This window comes from Akebia trifoliata, chromosome 16 (assembly GCF_017979445.1).
Source record: "Akebia trifoliata isolate Shusen 1 chromosome 16, ASM1797944v1, whole genome shotgun sequence".
NCBI classification, from domain to species: domain Eukaryota; kingdom Viridiplantae; phylum Streptophyta; class Magnoliopsida; order Ranunculales; family Lardizabalaceae; genus Akebia; species Akebia trifoliata.
Genome location: NC_141390.1, coordinates 513,306 through 530,952, shown reverse-complemented (window position 1 = coordinate 530,952; position 17,647 = coordinate 513,306). Strand labels below are relative to the sequence as shown.

General features: G+C 33.6%; 2 protein-coding genes across 18 annotated transcripts; one reads left to right on the top strand and one right to left on the bottom strand.

Annotated features, from left to right (window-relative positions):
• Nucleotides 1-523: 523 nt before the first annotated feature.
• Nucleotides 524-13,136, bottom strand: LOC147382133 (mogroside I-E synthase-like). Of its 2 annotated transcripts, XM_086427658.1 has the most exons (3): nt 12,834-13,136; nt 1,660-2,181; nt 524-1,349 (listed from the first exon to the last, which is right to left on the bottom strand). In XM_086427658.1, exons 2-3 carry the CDS (start codon nt 1,816-1,818, stop codon nt 615-617), a joined length of 894 nt encoding a protein of 297 aa, XP_086283784.1. In that variant the 5' UTR covers nt 1,819-2,181; nt 12,834-13,136; the 3' UTR covers nt 524-614. The 2 variants fall into 2 exon arrangements, with proteins under 2 accessions (XP_086283784.1, XP_086283785.1); XM_086427659.1 differs by lacking the exons at nt 1,660-2,181; nt 12,834-13,136 and adding an exon at nt 2,635-3,161.
• LOC147382134 (putative sphingolipid transporter spinster homolog 3) lies at nt 3,652-12,329 on the top strand. Of its 16 annotated transcripts, XM_086427666.1 has the most exons (15): nt 3,652-3,811; nt 4,229-4,354; nt 4,962-4,990; nt 5,161-5,309; nt 5,794-5,896; nt 5,989-6,048; nt 7,196-7,277; nt 8,456-8,553; nt 8,839-8,915; nt 9,141-9,170; nt 10,009-10,182; nt 10,263-10,454; nt 10,570-10,620; nt 10,768-10,859; nt 11,932-12,329. In XM_086427666.1, the coding sequence occupies exons 5-10, from the start codon at nt 5,845-5,847 to the stop codon at nt 9,165-9,167; spliced, it is 396 nt and encodes a 131-aa protein (XP_086283792.1). In that variant the 5' UTR covers nt 3,652-3,811; nt 4,229-4,354; nt 4,962-4,990; nt 5,161-5,309; nt 5,794-5,844; the 3' UTR covers nt 9,168-9,170; nt 10,009-10,182; nt 10,263-10,454; nt 10,570-10,620; nt 10,768-10,859; nt 11,932-12,329. The 16 variants fall into 16 exon arrangements, with proteins under 16 accessions (XP_086283792.1, XP_086283791.1, XP_086283787.1 ...); XM_086427665.1 differs by lacking the exon at nt 9,141-9,170 and having other exon boundaries at nt 3,653-3,811; nt 10,768-10,854; XM_086427661.1 differs by lacking the exon at nt 9,141-9,170 and having other exon boundaries at nt 3,653-3,811.
• Nucleotides 13,137-17,647: the final 4,511 nt, after the last annotated feature.

Here is a 17,647-nt window from a genome sequence, read left to right as displayed (position 1 = left end):
CAATGTAAATTTGGGTAAGAGTGGCTCAAGAATGAGAGTCGGGGGTTAATTAGGCTTAATTCTCCCCCCAATCCACTATCATATCATTGAAGAGTTGTGATAATCGGACTCCCCCTCATGGCATACTCAAAATACTCTCATGAGATGGCATGTGCTAGAATCATAGATCGTTTGCTACGGGATACACATGCACATCCCCATAAATATGTGCAATTATGTATCTCGGGGCAAAAAGATCCATGGTTCTAGAACATACCACGTCAGGAGAGTATTTTAAGTATGCCACGTGAAGGAGTTAGATTATCACAACTCTTTAAACCTGACATCCTCTAGATTATAAAGAGTCAAACCACAAAAATTGATGCCAACAGATTTTTTACGGTCAAATATTAAAATAACGAACATGGAAATCGAGATATAGATTCACTTCATCTAGCAAGCTGCTTTGGTTCATGTTCACAAAAAAATTATTTTATTTTATTTTATTTATTTCTTTAAAAAATTTGAACTTGATCCAAGGTGCTGAAATAACATTCGTCAGATTTTCATAAAATATGTCCTTTAATGTAAACAGCATTGTTGGAGATGTCTTAAAGCCATAACATAGGTTACCACTAGGGGCAGTTACTCACAACTCTGGCTATAAATTCCTCAATATTCTTGTCTGCGCTTCCACCTTCATCCACTGCCTCCTTAGCTAATTCCTTCCACTTTTCAGTATTCCTTTTTATCTCTTCCCCTCTCTCTCTCTCCATAACTTCCATTATACAAATCTCTATTTCTTCTTTTCTAACAATCCCCTTCTCATCCACTTTAGCTCTTACTCCCACCTTCCACACATCTTCCATAAACTTAGCATTAGTGGGTTGGTCCGTCCATTGTGGCATCCCCACCATCGGTACACCCAAGCTCAATGACTCTAGTGTTGAGTTCCATCCACAATGAGTTATAAAACATCCCACCGCTCGGTGGGCTAACACCTCCAACTGGGGACACCATGTCACTACCAACCCTCTCTCCAATGTGTCATCTATGAAATTGCTTGGAAGCTTGTGCTCTTCTGAAGCTCTCACTACCCACAAGAAGAAATTTTTGCTCCTGATGAGACCCCTTGCCAGTTCCTCCATTTGATCTTCTCCTAAGGTAGCCAGGCTCCCAAATGACACATATACGACTGACCCCGTTTCCTTCGTGTCTAAACATTTAATGGAGGTGTGAGAATCGGGCTTGAATAGATTCAGACCATAATCTGTGTCACCTTCCACCCGCTTGTCCAAGTACATACTTGGTACGGTTGGTCCAACCGTTATCATCCTCATCGGCCATTGCTTCGCCATATAGTTTAAAACCTGTAAGAATTAAATTAGATCACTGTCAGTTACATAACCTACAACTAAATAAATATTACCTAAGTTGAGTTGTGTTCTATTATGTTTTATGTATTGTAACTTTTCTTATTTTCTAAAAAAGAATGTGAGTTGAGATAGTGAGAGTAGTTATACACATTCTTGAATTAAGAGAAGACATGAATTTAGATTTAATTGAATGAAAGAGCATGATTTACTAAACTGACCCCATAACTTCTTGCTAAGGCTATGACGATAATGATGAAGAACCCATCTTAATAATTTCCAAAACTAGAGGAATTACAATACCCACCTCATCCTCTAATTTTTGAAATGAGTTTATAAGGAACCAATCAGCTTTGTCGACGTTCGAAAATTGGTTCAAAACAAGGTGTAGCATAGACGGGTATGATCCCATGTCATAAACAAACGATGGCAAATCGCGAGTTTGAAGTAGTGGCAATCCAGGCATCGATACGGTTTGCCCTTGAACTGGTGTACTGATCAGCTTACGGTGCACATAGTAGTAAATGGCATTTACAGCACATGGTTAAGTTGAAAATGAAGCTCCAATTAGGCCAAGCCTTTTGGCAATGTCCAAAGCCCATGGCACAATGGAGACATATATAAGGCAGTTGACTGGGTACTTAGAGCTGTTATGTTTCTCAATAAGGGCAGCCAAGTTTCTTGAACCTATGGTTTGAAGGCACTCGATATAGGCGTCAGCGCTCCCTGCTTGCTCTATACCGCCCTCATCAAAGCCATCCGAAAAGGGTTCAATTATGACTGAGCCAGCTTTGGGTTGGGTGGACTTGGTGATGTAGAGGGTGGTGGCACTACAAAAACTAGGGCTTTTGGAGGCCCTTATTTTGGGCGGTTCGGTTGAAGCGTCGAGATAAATAAACGAAAGGGGCTTTCGGAGGCGATTTTGTCGGAAACGCCGTGAAAGAACAAAATCATCTTCAACGGAGGTTGATCGGAGGCGTTTTCACACCGGCGGTTCTAGGAAAATGCCTCAAATTTCAGACTAAGTGTGTGTTTGGTAACACTTCTGAAGTCTGAATGGAGGTGGTCCACCATTAAAATTCAGACTTCAGATGTCTTAATCTTGTTTGTTTATTTTCAGATTTAAGAACAAGAAGACATTTTCAGTCGAAAAAAATCAGCCATAAAAAGTTGCTGGACGAAGTTCTGAAATCTGAAAAAATATTTTATACCTAAAATACCCTCCTCAAAATAATTATTTCCATCACTTATCCCTCTTTTGTAAAAATCTTTAAACCCTTACCTCTCCTTTCTCTTCTACATCTCCTTCATGTCTAACTCGGCTTTCAAGATCTACAAAGGTATGTGCATCTCCTACTCTATTGTTATTCCTTGATCGATTAATAGCATGTGAATCTCATATTGAGAAAATCTCAAAATCAAAACTTCAACAAACAACCAAATCAAAAATCAAAACTTCAACAAAAACCCAAAATCAAAACTTTAACAAACAACCAAATAAAAAATCAAAACTTCAACAAAAATCCTAAAATCTCAAATAACCAACCGAACCCATTATGGAGAAATCGAACCATTTTCAACGTCTTTCCTTATTTCTCTCTTCATCTTCTCTTTATCTTTCCTTCTATCTTTTTTGTTTTTCTTCTTGCATAAAGTTGGGTCATTAGACGAATAGAGAGAGAGAGAGAGAGAAAGAAAGAGAGATGGATAGGTTTTGTTAGGTGTATGAGTTGTTTCCTTAGTCCTTAGGTGGACTCTTTAGGGTGTATGAGTTATTTCCTTGGTCATTGGATGGACTCTTTAGAGTGTATAATTTGTTTAATTGGTTATTGTGTTTTACTTGGTTCTTGTATTTTCTTGGTTTTGATAAATTGGAGAGAGAGAGAGAGAGAGAGAGAGAGAGAGAGAGAGAGAGAGAGAGAGAGAGAGAGAGAATAAATAAATGAGAGAGACGAAAAACAGAAAATTGGAAAAAAAAATTATTATTTTATATATAAATGATTTGTTTTTGTATTTTGAATGAGAATTCAATTTGAAAATTACCATCATTATGCATGTTTTTTGGTTAACAATTTATTATAATTACAGAAGGGTAATATTGTCAAAATGATCATTATGTTTTAAAATTCTGTTTGTAACCAGAAGCTCTTATAAATTATAAACAAACAACTTTTCCAGAACAAAATTCCAGATTTCAGATTTCAGACTTCAGATTTCAGATTTCAGACTTCAGACTTCAGACTTCAGAAGTGTTACCAAACATACCCTAAGAAGGACGTTTTTTGAAAAACGCCGCACAAACCAGATCAAATGAGGGCGTTTTTAGGAAAAACGCCACAAAATCCAGATCAAGTGGGCATGGAAATGTTTTGGCGCGATTTTTTTTGATTTGCCCTCTCTCTCTCTCTCTCTCAAAATCGTTCCGTCTCTCGATCTGTTCACGCTGAAGTGTTCATCAGGTTTTTTTTTTTTTTTTCAATTTTTCCAGCTCTCGATTTGTTCTAGTGGTAGACCTATCTATCTAACTCAGTGATATTGGGTTTTTTATTTGTTATTTCTTCAAATCTGTGTGTTTCAGCTCTTGGTCTCTATCCATCTTATAATCTTTGGTTGTTTTGGTGCTAAGGTTCATCAGGTTTTGGGTTTTTTTTTGTTTTTTTGTTATCAAAACTTTAATCAGGTTTGATAATTTGTTTTTGGTTCAATTTCAAATCGAAACCCAAATTTCTTTAGTGTTGATTCGATTTTTGGTTCAATTTCAAACCAAAATCCTAATTTCTATAGTTTGATTTTTGGTTCAGTTTCAAATCAAAACCATAATCTCTCATTTTTATAGTTAGGATTTTAATAAAAGAATGTCGTACTTTTGATTACAGTGTGGCAATGGATCCTTGAACACTAGATTTCATTTTCCTGGTTTTTAATATCGAGAGGAGATCATCTCAGTAGAGCTTCCTGCACTGACAAACACGTTTTTTAAGGTTTCTATGGAGAAGGAAAAGGTTTGATTTCTTTAATTTTGCTTTGCTTCGATTTATGTTTTTCTCTTTCCCTAATTCATCATCTTTAGAGCTTCTCTACAATTTGAAGTCTTTTTAGCACTTAATTTCAGTGTTCTTTTCCATAGTTGTGAAATTCACAAAACCTAAATTACTGATTGTATAGGTTGGTATACAAGATTGGTTGAGATTAGGATACAACCCTGATTTCAATCACGTTTTGGACAATAGTCACTTCAAACCTGGAAATAAGCACTTTAAACCTGCGAAATTGTCACTCTAAAACCACCAAATTCGTTACCGTTCTGAATTTTTCTTTAACGAAAATGTGATCATTCACGTGTTGGCAATTAAAATGAATAGTTAGGCAAAATCATAAATAATTCATTTTTAGCTCACGAAATGGTAATTCACCCAATTATTTACATTAGAAGTAATAACTCTCTATTTCTCAAAACTATTAATTACAAGTTTCAAATGGATACTTCTAAGTCACTATTGTATCAAGGTCATAGAACTTGGTATTACTCTATTCAAAAAACATATTTTTGTTATTTATTTTTGCTTTTTGTCTATCGAACAGTGACTTAGTAAGATACTTTGTTTACAGGCTATGGCTTCCATGAAGATGGATTGAAGGTAATGATTATTGGATATATCCTTGATGTATTGGTAATATTTGCATTTGAAACAATCTATAGTATTGTATCCTACTCATGTCCAATGATATATGGTCTTAAGCAAATCATGGTGATTCCTATTTACTTGTTTGATATATGCTATGCAAATAAATTCTGGTTCTGTTGTAGGTTGGCATGGTTGTTGCGTATAGTGTTCTTGGAAAGAATTGTGTACTTTCGGGAGACAGAAAATATATGGTTCCTTTTCTGATCAAAATAGGAGCGTGCTTTTTCGTTACTAGGTTCCTTGAGAATTTTATCACTATAGGTTGTTTAATGTAAGTCCATTTCCTAGTTATTGACTGTAGTATTATGAGTTACTAGTGTATTTTTGTGTATTTTTTATTTATTTATATTGGTAAATGCTTGGTTAGTATAAGAATATTGTTAATTGTTAATAGTTAGCATAAGAAGAATAGGTTCAAGGGGTGGTTTGAACTTCGGACCTGGGAACAACCTCCACAAGTCTTACCACTTAGTTAAGTGGCACTTCTTGTGTTTTTTTTTTTATTTCCTAAAACTTCAAAGCATGTTTTCTATGAATTCTATAATATTTCCATATTTTTCGAAATTCTAAAGTACCACGCTTACCGAAATATTTCTTTTGCCTAGCTGATGAAAATGTAAATGAAATCGAAATTTGAAACCTCGCTTGTTTGCCCATAAAAAAATGCTAATATGTATGCGTTCCATACTCCATGAACTGCATAACTTTGATTTCCTCTGTCAAAAACCGAGTAATGGTTTTCTTGTGAGTGTCAGGTTGGAGGTACTTTTAATTGGCATTATGCATTTTTTGGGGAGGCCATCTTGATGCTTCCATTTGTTGTGCTAGACTTTGTTATGAAACCTTTGCAATTGAAAGGTGCATGGTTTGTCATGTATTTTATCTCTCATTTCTGATTTTTTATCTTGTTGCTAATATTTTTAGATGTTGTTAACAATTTGTAATTGCAGGTTTTGTTTCCATTGAATCAAAAGAAGCATCTTTAGAGACAGTTGCGTATGAAGTTGAAGGTACTGCACATGCCATTACTTTGGACTGTTGCTACACTAAATTATCTTTCTTAATATGTACCTATGTTTCACTTTTCTGATGAAGCCCCATGCACCAATGCTGAATGACCTAACACATGTCGTGGTTGCATAAATACGCTTAGAATTTCATTGAATTCAGTGGGCCCATAAATGTTGCATGTATAAAATACCCAAATGAAAAGTTCACTAGATAAAATGGAGTTTTTGAAGTTAAGGAAGTTTTTTAATGAATGCTTATAACATTGATATTAATGAAATTATAGAATCCAATCATTGGAATTCAAATGGTATTTCTTAGATAAATTCTTGAACTATAATCTTTATAAAAAGATTGAAAATCTTCTTTATTGCAAAAGTTCTATTGATATAATCAGTGCCCTTTTACAGTTTGAATCCTATTTTAGTAGATGTTAAATATGACAATAAAAAATGTATACGAGTCACCTAATATCACCTAACATAACATGGATGACAAGAAATTTATGTTCATGCATGTAGTTTGAATATTGAGAATTGAGAGAGTCAATTAGTGATGGAAACTTTCAATTTAATAATGAAGTAATGATACATGATTCTTATTTTTCATTCCTCTATGAGCCTAGAATAGTGTTTCTATTAAAAAAAATAGTGAGATCATTCAATTCATAAAGATTTTTCTTTTAAGAGCTAATTTATTTATTAAAAAAAATCAAGAAAATCAAATAAATATATGCCACTTGAGTTGTTTTGTCATTTTTGCAAGTCTTTGTATAAAAGCTTATCACTATATGTTGGGTTAGGGTGTGGTTTGGAGCGCATATACGTAATCATAGCATATACGTATTTAATTTACTTGAGTTTTTATTTTTAGCTCTTAAAAGAATTTTTTTTTATGAATTGAATGCTCTCAATATTTGAATCCTACTAATTAGTGAGATTCACCCATGACAACTTAGATATAACAGCTACTCATTTCCTCAAGCAGGAGCATTGTAGCTCCATACTTGCACTCATGCTTTTCTCCTTTTGGACAAGTGCACATGTAATTGATAAAACCTGAGCTACATAAGGTTGGCTATTTGTTGATTCTTGCCTTATTTGATATGAATTTCTTTCTTGGTGTTCAATGGTCACATTTTAATTGCAGACACACAGGTTTCAAATAGTAAAGGTGTTGTCTTGGTTGGAAATGAAGAGTTCAATTACTTCACCTCAAAGAAAACTTCCTTGTGAGGATCTCATTTAAGCTCTTCTGTATTTCTTTTCTTCTTCTCCCCCCCTCCCCCAACACACTCTTTTTATATATATTTTTGGTAGGTTACAAAATAATATATCAACATATAAGAATTTAGAAAATATACTGTTTAGGTAAGATAGTTCTATGCAATAAGTTTGTATCTAAACCACTCTTGGCCAATGGGTCTGCTAGGTCATAGCATCTGTTAAATTGATTCCTGCATGAGTAAGCTACAATGATTATTATCATCTGATCTTGCAAAAAAACAAAGAGATTAGATAGGTTATTCGTCCAAAGAGGGCCATGAATTATTGAAGTCTATAGCAGGAGAATGAGGAGTGGAAAGACCAAGAGACTTGCATGAGAGTTCTGTTTTTTCAAAGAGGCTAAAGTGACTATATGTTAGAAGCAAGTGTTGTTTTTCAAAAACATCCTCTGTTTGTATGGTTTTATTTAACTTAATGAAATCTATACTTAACAAAATAAATAAATAAACAATCATTTCCTTCCAAAACCCTAGCAGATTGTAGAAGGTAAAAAAAAACTCTCCAAATTAGCTTGCCTCTAGGTGAATCAGTGGTGGTGTGCCAACTTTTAAATAGATCTAACATTGAACATGACAATGGCAAGAAATGATTAACACAACTATTTTTAAACATCTCCTAAGATATCAAATTAAATTTTCAAAAGTATTGTGCTTGTCCTCACCTATGTGTCTGGCACTGTAATGATGTCTATCCCTGAAACTATGTTGAAAAGGAAATCACCTTTTTCCTAGTTGTCCAAACAATGTTTGAGGCCATTTGTGGGGATGATGGCACAAATTTTTAGTAGTGTGTAGTGTGTAGTGGTACCCAAAATGTTGTTATCACAAAATAAAAATTAGCACTTACCGTTTATTATGACTTTTTGATTCTTCCACCATTAATGTTAATTGATGAACCTAACAATTTTAAATACCAAGGCCTTGTGTGTGTGGAGGGTGAGATTGGTATACACATTTAGTATGGGTGTGCATTGTTTTTGATGTACAAAACAGACTTTAAAAGCCTTGGATCTCCAAAACTTAGCTGACTCCAAAAACTCTGCTAGATGTGTTTTGGTGTCTGTCCAAAGGGACCCTAAATATTAGCTTGTGGCTTATTTTGTGGTTCCTTTCATCTACGACAGATCAAAGGGCACATCAAAGATTTTGAACCAATTTTCAAGATTTTGGGAAGATATGAAAGTGCTCATGCTTGACAAGGTTTATGTTGTAAACATTCTAGGTATTTTGACACCCACTTGCAAATCTCTTATGTTTAAAGGATAATAAAGAAGTTACAATTTGAAGTTCAAAGAGGTTCCATATGCTCATGATCATGTATGACGTAGCCAGGTTCCTTCTTCAATTTAATTTATTGTAGAACTGTAGATGATTGGATCAGGGTTGGGTACTTGTTGAACTTATTTCCATTTTTTTTTTTCATTCAGGAATACTTGTATTTTTATACGATCATTTCGTTATAAATGTTTACAGTTTCCCTTTTAATTGAGAAACTATCTGCATTCAGGTTACATATCATACAACTTTGTCGTAGGAGCTTATTCATATTGGGGACCAAAGGCTGGTTATGCTATCTATCTTATGGTATGTTCTCATTGACCTTCCATATGTTTATTATAATTTGATATCATGCCGTACGTCTAAACTATGTTCTACTTACAAGTGACAACCATGACTGTCGAAGACAAGTGAATAAGTATTTTTCATGTTTCGTGAACTAGGAAGTGACAAGAACTCTCTACTGATAGATATTGTAGTACCATCAGGTGTTGTATAGTCAGGCTTCTCTTTTCTGATTCATTGATGCAGAAGGAGCCGACGTATAAAATGCCATAGGAGGTGTGTTCTTTGGTGGCAGGAGCTCCACCTTGACTGGGGTCTTTCCATAGATTACTCGAGGGGTAGTTTTGATGTAACACACCTATCAGGATGTTGCTTCTAACTTAGATGATGTGCTCACACCAGATTATGTACCAATGACATTACGTACCAATGACATAGATTTAGTGATTTTAATTATTTTTAAATGGTTCAACATAGTTTTTTGGGGGGTAATGTGGTGTAGTCGTGCACTGAATTACTATATAGGGGTGCGCTCCCTGTAGTTTTCAGTAGGATTATAAAATCTACCCGGGTTTTCTGTTTTAGGTCTGTGCTACTAGGGTGTATTCCATCTTATAGTAGGTGGTCCAAATCCCTTATCTCTAAAGGTTCACTTATCTCTAAAGGTTTAGTGTCATTCACTGGATTATAGATAGAGGCAGTTCCTTACCCCTTATCCTAGTTCTTTCATGAGTGGGTAGGTGACTCCCTATCAATCGTGCTCTCTCCTCTATGCAGTAATATATAGTATAAAGACGACGAAACTCAATTCTAAAGAGGTCTGTGTACTAAAATAGCTCTAGTCAAAGCTTCATGTGGCTAATGCTTAGGCCAACAATTCCATTTGGTTAGGACCCCCAAAGCCTAAAGCATGGCGTAGGCAAGCACTCTGGCTGAGGTTGATTTTGTTTGAGATTTTTATTTCTTGTTGTAGTTTGGGATTTGTAGTTAAATTTCTGTTGATAATTTCATACAAAAAATAACATATCTTTAATATTTATACTTATGTAGTTTAGGGTATAGATGTTTACTTTCTCTTTGTTGAAGAATGATTTGATTTTCTGTTTTTACACAGAGATTCCTCAATGTTACATTTGTATAGACAATACCCACCACGGTCTTCCCAGAACTCTGTAATTCGTTCGGTTAAGCATTCATGAGTTCTTAACTTGACCAAAATGGCACAATTGCGGAGTAGCTTTCTCATCGATAACCAACTTACTAACATCCTTAGAGATGTGGAAGAAGAGTAAGTCTATATTATATATCCTATTCTAGTTTGTGTTTCCTATTTCAATTTTTTTTTCTGTAAAATTCTTCTCTTTATAGTACTTTGAGAGGGAGGCGTATCTATAATATGATAAGCTTGCAAAGTTCGGGTTATCCAATGAAGATGTTTTCTCGAGAAAGGTTTTTGATGGAGGGAGGGAGTTCATGAAAGAGCAGATTATGAGAGCAAGCTTCTATTTCAATGAGGCCAAGGAAGGAGCTTCTCATCTTGATAAGGATAGCCGTTGACCGGTATCTTTCTTTCTATCTTTGATACTCTTTCAATTACAACAATTGAGACTTATTGTTCCTCAACATAAATTCATATTTGCAATTTCAAATAACTTGAAAGTCAATGTTTTCTCAGATTGGTAGATCTGCCTCTGGTTTCCCACATGGCATCATCGATCCCATTGAAGTATGTAAATGGATTGCTTCAATGTCAACTAAAATTCTTTAAATTTATTTTGGTTTCTTTCAACAAAGATTTTCATTGAATGCTCCTTAATTGTTAGGAGGTATCATTTGTTCCTTCTTTCCCTCCCTTATGAACTCATTTATGCAGGAACTTTGTGAATTGGCATCCCATTTTGGAATTTGTTTACATGTCGACCTCTGCCTTGGTGGCTTCGTATTGCCTTTCGCTTGTAAGGTTGGGTATGTTTTACTTGATTGTCTAATAACTTTGAAATATTGCTTTTGTTAATGATTGCTTCTAATTAATATTCATTGATATATTGGATGTGTGGAAACAAATCTATTGACAAAGAAAACTAATCCATCAAATATTGTGTATCCAGAAACCAATAGGACATAAAGCCTTGCTAATTGTCTCCGTCTTTCTGCATGTTTCTGTTCTCTGCATTTATACATTTGAGTTTTGAAAGTCTTGTATGTCCCTTCAAAATTCTAATTTAATTTGTTTCATTACTTGTTTGTGAAGGATTGTTTGACACCAATCATATAAACTATTGGTTCAATAATTGCATCCCCTATTTGATCTTATTAAGGTTGAGACCATTGGCTCTTTCTTACTTTGAAGAAGAATTAGTTTAGAGTCTTCCATACTTATTCAGGTTGATATCATTAGCTTTTTCTCATTTTGAAGAAGATTTTGTTGAGTCCTACATAATTTTGTAAATGGTATAATTTGCTATTAAATGTCCAATAGGTACACATCCTATCAATATAGATCTACTGACATGTCATCTTTTGGATGGATCATAGCATTTGAGTCACCATTTGGAGGTTTCTAATTGTTTGACAAAAGAACCATCTAGAATCAAGTGGTATCATCCCATTAACGTGATGTTGGTCCTTAGAAGAGTGGTTTTTCAATTAGATGCTTTTGATTTAACAATTTATGTAATGCTATGGTGCTTTGTGGAACCGTCCAAGTTTTTAAACCCTTCTTTATGATTTGCACAGTCAATGAAAATAATTTTACGTCTCTAGCATTCAAGTCTTAAGTGGTTTTGGTTTTGCAATTGACTAAGAACCACCTTATTTTAATTAATTTAGACTAAACTTGGATAAATGTAGTCTTCTGTAATCTTTCTAGGATGCAAAGATCCATTATTGTTGTGTGTTTAGTTTATCGTTTTAATTATAAAGTTTTTCCAAAAGTTGGTTGAACTCCTTTCACCACCTACTCTTCAAGAAGTAACATAATTCAATTATTCTTTTATTTGTCGATATTTATTATTTTGCACAATTTTCCCCTTTCTAGGTACCCAATTCCACCCTTCAATTTTTCTATTGAAGGAGTAACATCGATATCGGTTGATGTACATAAGTATGGGTTGGCTCCAAAGGGAACTAGTATAGTTCTATATAAGAATCACACCATTAGAAAGGTATTGTTTTCTATCGATTAATGTTTGAGTTACTTATTTTGTTTATAATTCATAGAGTTGCCTCTTATTTTATAGTGAAAATATTCGTGAATACGTACTTTGGTTTTTGATTTCGTAGATGTATGCTTGGTATATTGTAGTTTATGTAGCGTAGACCTCCACACAACACATTTACAGGTTATGACATCTTTTTATAAAAATGTGATAAGTGAAATGTGGGGTGCCAATAGCAGTTCTTTTTCTTTATATAATTACAGGTTTTATTTTGGAATGAATATTTTATTAATTTTTTTTACAACATTAGAGGCGGTTTTGAACTGCCTCTAATGTTGTTTTTTTTTAAAACTAATTTGTTATTAGGGGCGGTTTTGAAATTGCCTCTAAAATATAAAAATCGCCTTTAAATAACAATATTTAGAGGCGGTTTTAAAACTGCCCTTAAATTATTATTATTAGAGGCGGTTTTCAAATAACCTCTAAAATATAAGAACCGTCCTTAAATCATATTCTTTAGAGGCGGTTTTTAAACCGTCATTAAATTATTATTATTATTAGAGGTGGTTTTAAAACAGCCTCTAAAAATATAAAAAATGCCCTTAAATCATTATTTAGAGGCGGTTTTAAAACCGTCCTTAGTCGGCCACTAAAAAGAATCAGCGACGCCATTATAGTGGGCGGTTTGACTAAACCGCCCTTAAATATATTGGAGGCGGTTTAGTCGAAATTGGAGGCAGTTTAAAACCGCCTCTAAATACCTCATATTTTATAGTGTGGCTAGTGTGACTTTGAGTCCTTTGTAGGCTAAGCGTTTAGAGAATTGGAGCATTGGGTTTATATGGCCTTGGGCTGGAAAAGGGAAGACTACAACATGGGCTCTACAGTCTTGTTCTTCTTTCTCCATTTCTCTCTCACCTCTTTATTTCTCCCTTTCTCTGTAAGGTTTAGAATGGAGTTGTATTTATAGATAAAGGTGGAGACATATTCAGATGAAAAAAATTTGCATGAATAGAATGGTGGATGGATAACCCATAACTTGTCACAACTCAAAATAAGTCAAAAAGAGGTCACCAAGTGTCGTGCAAAAATAAAAATGAAAGTTACAGAGATCTTACACTCCAAGTGGTTGGGTGGCTATCGAACTCCCAAGTCTCTTTTGTAAGTCCAAAGGCACATTTGTTGTTGGACGACATATTCATGAAGTATAAAATAATTTAATCTCTAATTTCACTAGGCACGTCCAATAAACCAAATTTCCTTTGTATGAGTTATACCCACATATTTTTTAATGGGACTAGTCTTTATGACTGGACGTCTTGACACCATGAAAGTTTCCAATATACAATAAGACAAGTACACAGGATCAAAAGGAACGAACCCGTATCGTTAGTTTTATCACTGAACCATCTCTGAACCCTGGGGATCAAGGTGGAAGGAGTGCTTTTTCCTGTAGTTCTTTGTTTTAGTATTTTTTTACAATAGTCAAGAGACCACTCATTTTTTCATTAGTTCCATGTAATACTTTTTTCCACAGTCGATAGAGTAATTTTGGAAAAAAGAAAAAGAAAAATGTTGAAGTGACATTAAAAATGATTTCAAATCTCACATTGTTTACTTGAAAGTCTGTACGTAGACATAGATGTTTTTCATCAAGATTCGAGTGAAAGCATCTATGGTTCAGTGCACCTCCACATCAGCCATGCGTGAATTGATGTCATTTTTAATGTCATTCCAGCAAAATTCAAAAATAAATAAATAAATAACACCTCAATCTTTTAAACTGATGATCTTGATCAAATTTTATAAAAAAATAATGCTAAAGTGACCTCAAGATTGGATTTCACTCTAGCACGATTCTTTAGAAAACAAAATTGAGGAGAAATTGCTTGTGCCAGTTGATTAGGAGTTTAAAAATAGACAACCGTTAAACTCCCAAATTTAAATAAAGAAAATTTTCTATCTTGTTGAAATGGCATTATCTCAACCGTTGCAAAGCGCTACTGGGAACTATCAAGGATCCACTCCCCATGAGAGGGTATCTACCCAAAGTGTGTGCAACATGACTTGCAATGGAGATGTGGAGATACATAGCACATAGCTTCCCAACTCCCTCTAGTACCAAATTTATGTTAAATAAATGCCGATGTCGAAGAAATCCATGATTATATAAAGAAAAAAATGAATACTTATTTCTTTGAAAAATAAAGAAGACTTTAACGTCACTGATTACATCATTCTGTAGTGCTGATAGTGCATATCGAAATTGACATTGGATAGCGACAATCAATAAAATTTAAACCACAAATGCTTTCACTCGAATATTTCAAATAGAAAAATTGACTCCATCTAAAAATGCGATAAAAATTAATATTTTGGAATTGACATTGATTCTCACATTGTTGATGTGGATGTGCATTTATATAGTCATAGATATTTTTCACTAATATCTCGATGAAAAATATTTATGATTTAGGAAAATATTCGGCACCAAACATTTTTGTCCTACATGGGTTAGAAATTTTGGAATTGACTGATTTTTTATGAGGATGATCTCTATGGTGAAAAGATCATCATCACCAAAAATCAGCTCATTCCAAAACTTCTAACTGCATCAAAAATGGTTTACAAAAATGGATGGTTCACAATTTTTCAACTTGTAAATATGGAACTAGAAGTTTTGGAATGAATTGAATTTTGGTGAGGATGATCTTTTTATCGTAGAGATCATCTTCATCAAAAATCAGCCTATTCCAAAACTTCTAACTCATATAGGACAAAAATGATTGGGCAAAATGTTTGGTGCTGAACGGGACCCTATGATTTATTGCATATACATACACATCAGCAATGTAAGAATTGATGTCATTGTTAATGTTAGTTCATTATTTTTTCTATTTTAATAGTGTCCAACTAAGATTATGAGAAAAATTAATAATTTTAAATTTGGAGTAGGAGTGTCAATGCAGCCTGGAGGTGTTAATTTTTAAATTTGGAGTAGGAAACTTCTATATAGATAAAGTGATTGCATATAGATCGTTCATTCTTGAAATTCCCTATAGTAGTCTTCCGATACTAGAGAGGTCGTGTTGAAAAAGAAAAAGTAATACATAAGTTAGGTCTGGTTATAATTTAGACCAAACTTGAAAAAAAAAAAAAATTATTAAAAACTCCTTTTTAAGTTTGTTATGGATTTGAAAAATGAATGGTTACCGAACTCTGAAAATTCAGTATTTGCCAATTGGTGCTCCCTCAATTGTGTAACTATAAGATACTATAGGAATAAAATACTACATAGGACCTGCTCTTGTCAATGGGTTAGCTCTAGTTTGATTCGTACAATATCTATTTAAAAGTAGAATTATTATATTTTTTTTTTTTAATTCTGATTTTTATCAATTTTAATTTCAATTTTAAAATAAATATAATTGAAATCAGAACCACCAAGAAGCACGAGTGTATTCATCAACTCGTATTCTCAAGAATTCATGAGAAAAAAAATATATATGTTAAATCATTACAAAACATTTTTGCTTTCAAAAAATTAATAAATTATCTACGAAATTATCAACATTGTTATAGTTTGTTATACCTTAGAGATAAGTTAATGATTTTATTTTTTAAAGATTGAAATTTATAGTCTTTAAAAGTAATAAATTTTTTTTGTAAGAGATGGTCCATTTTAATCTCCAATGCATAGTTTATATGGAGAATTGAAGAGCTTGATGTGTCATGTATACAAAATTAAAGAAAATGTTAAATCATCTAAATATAAAAAGAAATGATAAAAGCAATTGATTTCGAATACCCCTCGGGAACCCATCAGATAAAAAAATTAACGATTCTGATTCCTATTGGTTCGATTGATTACATTTTAGACCCATTTCTAATTAGTTCCTATAAAAAGAGAACCAGAAAACCATTGACACTCATAATTTGGATTGGCAAAATAATTTTTTCTGAGATTAAACATTTTTTTTTTAAATTTTGAGCAAACATATATTTGGGATGTGTAATTCAAATTATGAGAAATTTTACAATCTTCGAATATAAACATTTGAGTTTAGAACTATCTATATTAATATGTTAAGAGCCGACCCATATGGGTCAGTTGGAACATTATGATCCCATAGATTTGAACCAAACCCTTCATGGTAAAGGTATATTTAAACATTCTGTTGACTCAAAAAATAACAAATAATTGCAACGTGTATGCACAACATCCAACAATTGGAATTTTATGCGTGTCTTGATAATACATATCTCGATAATACTTGTCTCAAGGATAATTTCAAGTCATACGTTGATTTTTGTATTTACATGACAAAGATTTTCAATTACGCAATCTTCGAAAGATTCGAAGTTTCAGTAGGAAAGGGTGAAGTCAACAAGGTGCAAGCCACGGCTCTCGTCCCAAAATAAAGGATATGAAGGCATTTCCAATCCCACAGATCATGACAAATCAAAATTCGTATATTTGGTGAATGAATTTGAACATCAAATAATATCATAGTCAATAAGTCGGAATACAAGTTTAACGTAGTAATGGAAAACTTTAGAAAAAATGAAGATATTGGGAAAGATAAAGAGAAAAATTGAATATAATCATAACATCAAGACGTCATCATTAAATAGTCAATCAAAGCACAAATTGTGTTAAAAAAATGGGTTATTTAAAAAAAAAAATTGTGTTTATATATATATATATATATATATATGAAAATGTTCAGCACCAAACATTTCTCAAAACATGGGTTAGAAGTTTTGGAATGGGCTGATTTTTTGTGAAGATGATCTCTACGGTGAGAAGATCATCATCGCCAAAAGTCAGTCCATTCCAAAACTTCTAACTCCATCAAAAATGGTTTACAAAAAATGGACGGTCCATGATTTTTCAACTTGTAAACATGGGGTTAGAAGTTTTGGAATTAGCTGATTTTTGGTGAGGATGATCTCCTCACCGTAGAGATCATCCTCACCAAAAATCAGCCCATTCCAAAACTTCTAACCCATGTAGGACAAAAATGATTGGTTAAAATGTTGGCCAAAATGTTTGGTGCTAAGCGGGACCCATATATATAGGGAAATGTTCAGCACCAAACATTTTGGCAAAACATTTTTCAAAACATGGGTTATAAGTTTTGGAATTGGTCGATTTTTGGTGAGGATGATCTTTACGGTGAGGAGATCATCATCACAAAAAATCAGCCCATTCCAAAACTTCTAACCCCATCAAAAATGATTTACAAAAAATGGACGGTCCACGATTTTTCAACTTGTAAATATGGGATTAGAAGTTTTGGAATGGGCTGATTTTTGGTGAGGATGATCTCCTCACAATAGAGATCATCCTCACCAACAATCAGCCCATTCCAAAACTTCTAACCCATGTAGGACAAAAATGATTGGCTAAAATGTTTGGTGCTGAAAGGGACTCATATATATATATATATATATATATATATATATATATATATATATGGGTAGCGTTCAATGGCTAACTTTTGGGCAAATTTTTTGGCAAAACATTTTTCAAAACATGAGTTAGAAGTTTTGGAATGGGTTGATGTTTGGTGAGGATGATCTCTACGGTGA

What these genes read in the sequence shown, in the direction of transcription:
- LOC147382133 (XM_086427658.1), bottom strand. Translation starts at nt 1,818, where the DNA reads ATGCCTGGATTGCCACTACTTCAAACTCGCGATTTGCCATCGTTTGTT. An exon ending in TTCAAAAATTAGAGGATGAG is followed by an intron (nt 1,350 to 1,659) that starts GTGGGTATTGTA and finishes TAATTCTTACAG; the next exon opens with GTTTTAAACTATATGGCGAA.
- LOC147382134 (XM_086427666.1), top strand. Translation starts at nt 5,845, where the DNA reads ATGCTTCCATTTGTTGTGCTAGACTTTGTTATGAAACCTTTGCAATTG. An exon ending in AGTTGCGTATGAAGTTGAAG is followed by an intron (nt 6,049 to 7,195) that starts GTACTGCACATG and finishes TTTTAATTGCAG; the next exon opens with ACACACAGGTTTCAAATAGT. An exon ending in TTATGTTGTAAACATTCTAG is followed by an intron (nt 8,554 to 8,838) that starts GTATTTTGACAC and finishes ATCTGCATTCAG; the next exon opens with GTTACATATCATACAACTTT.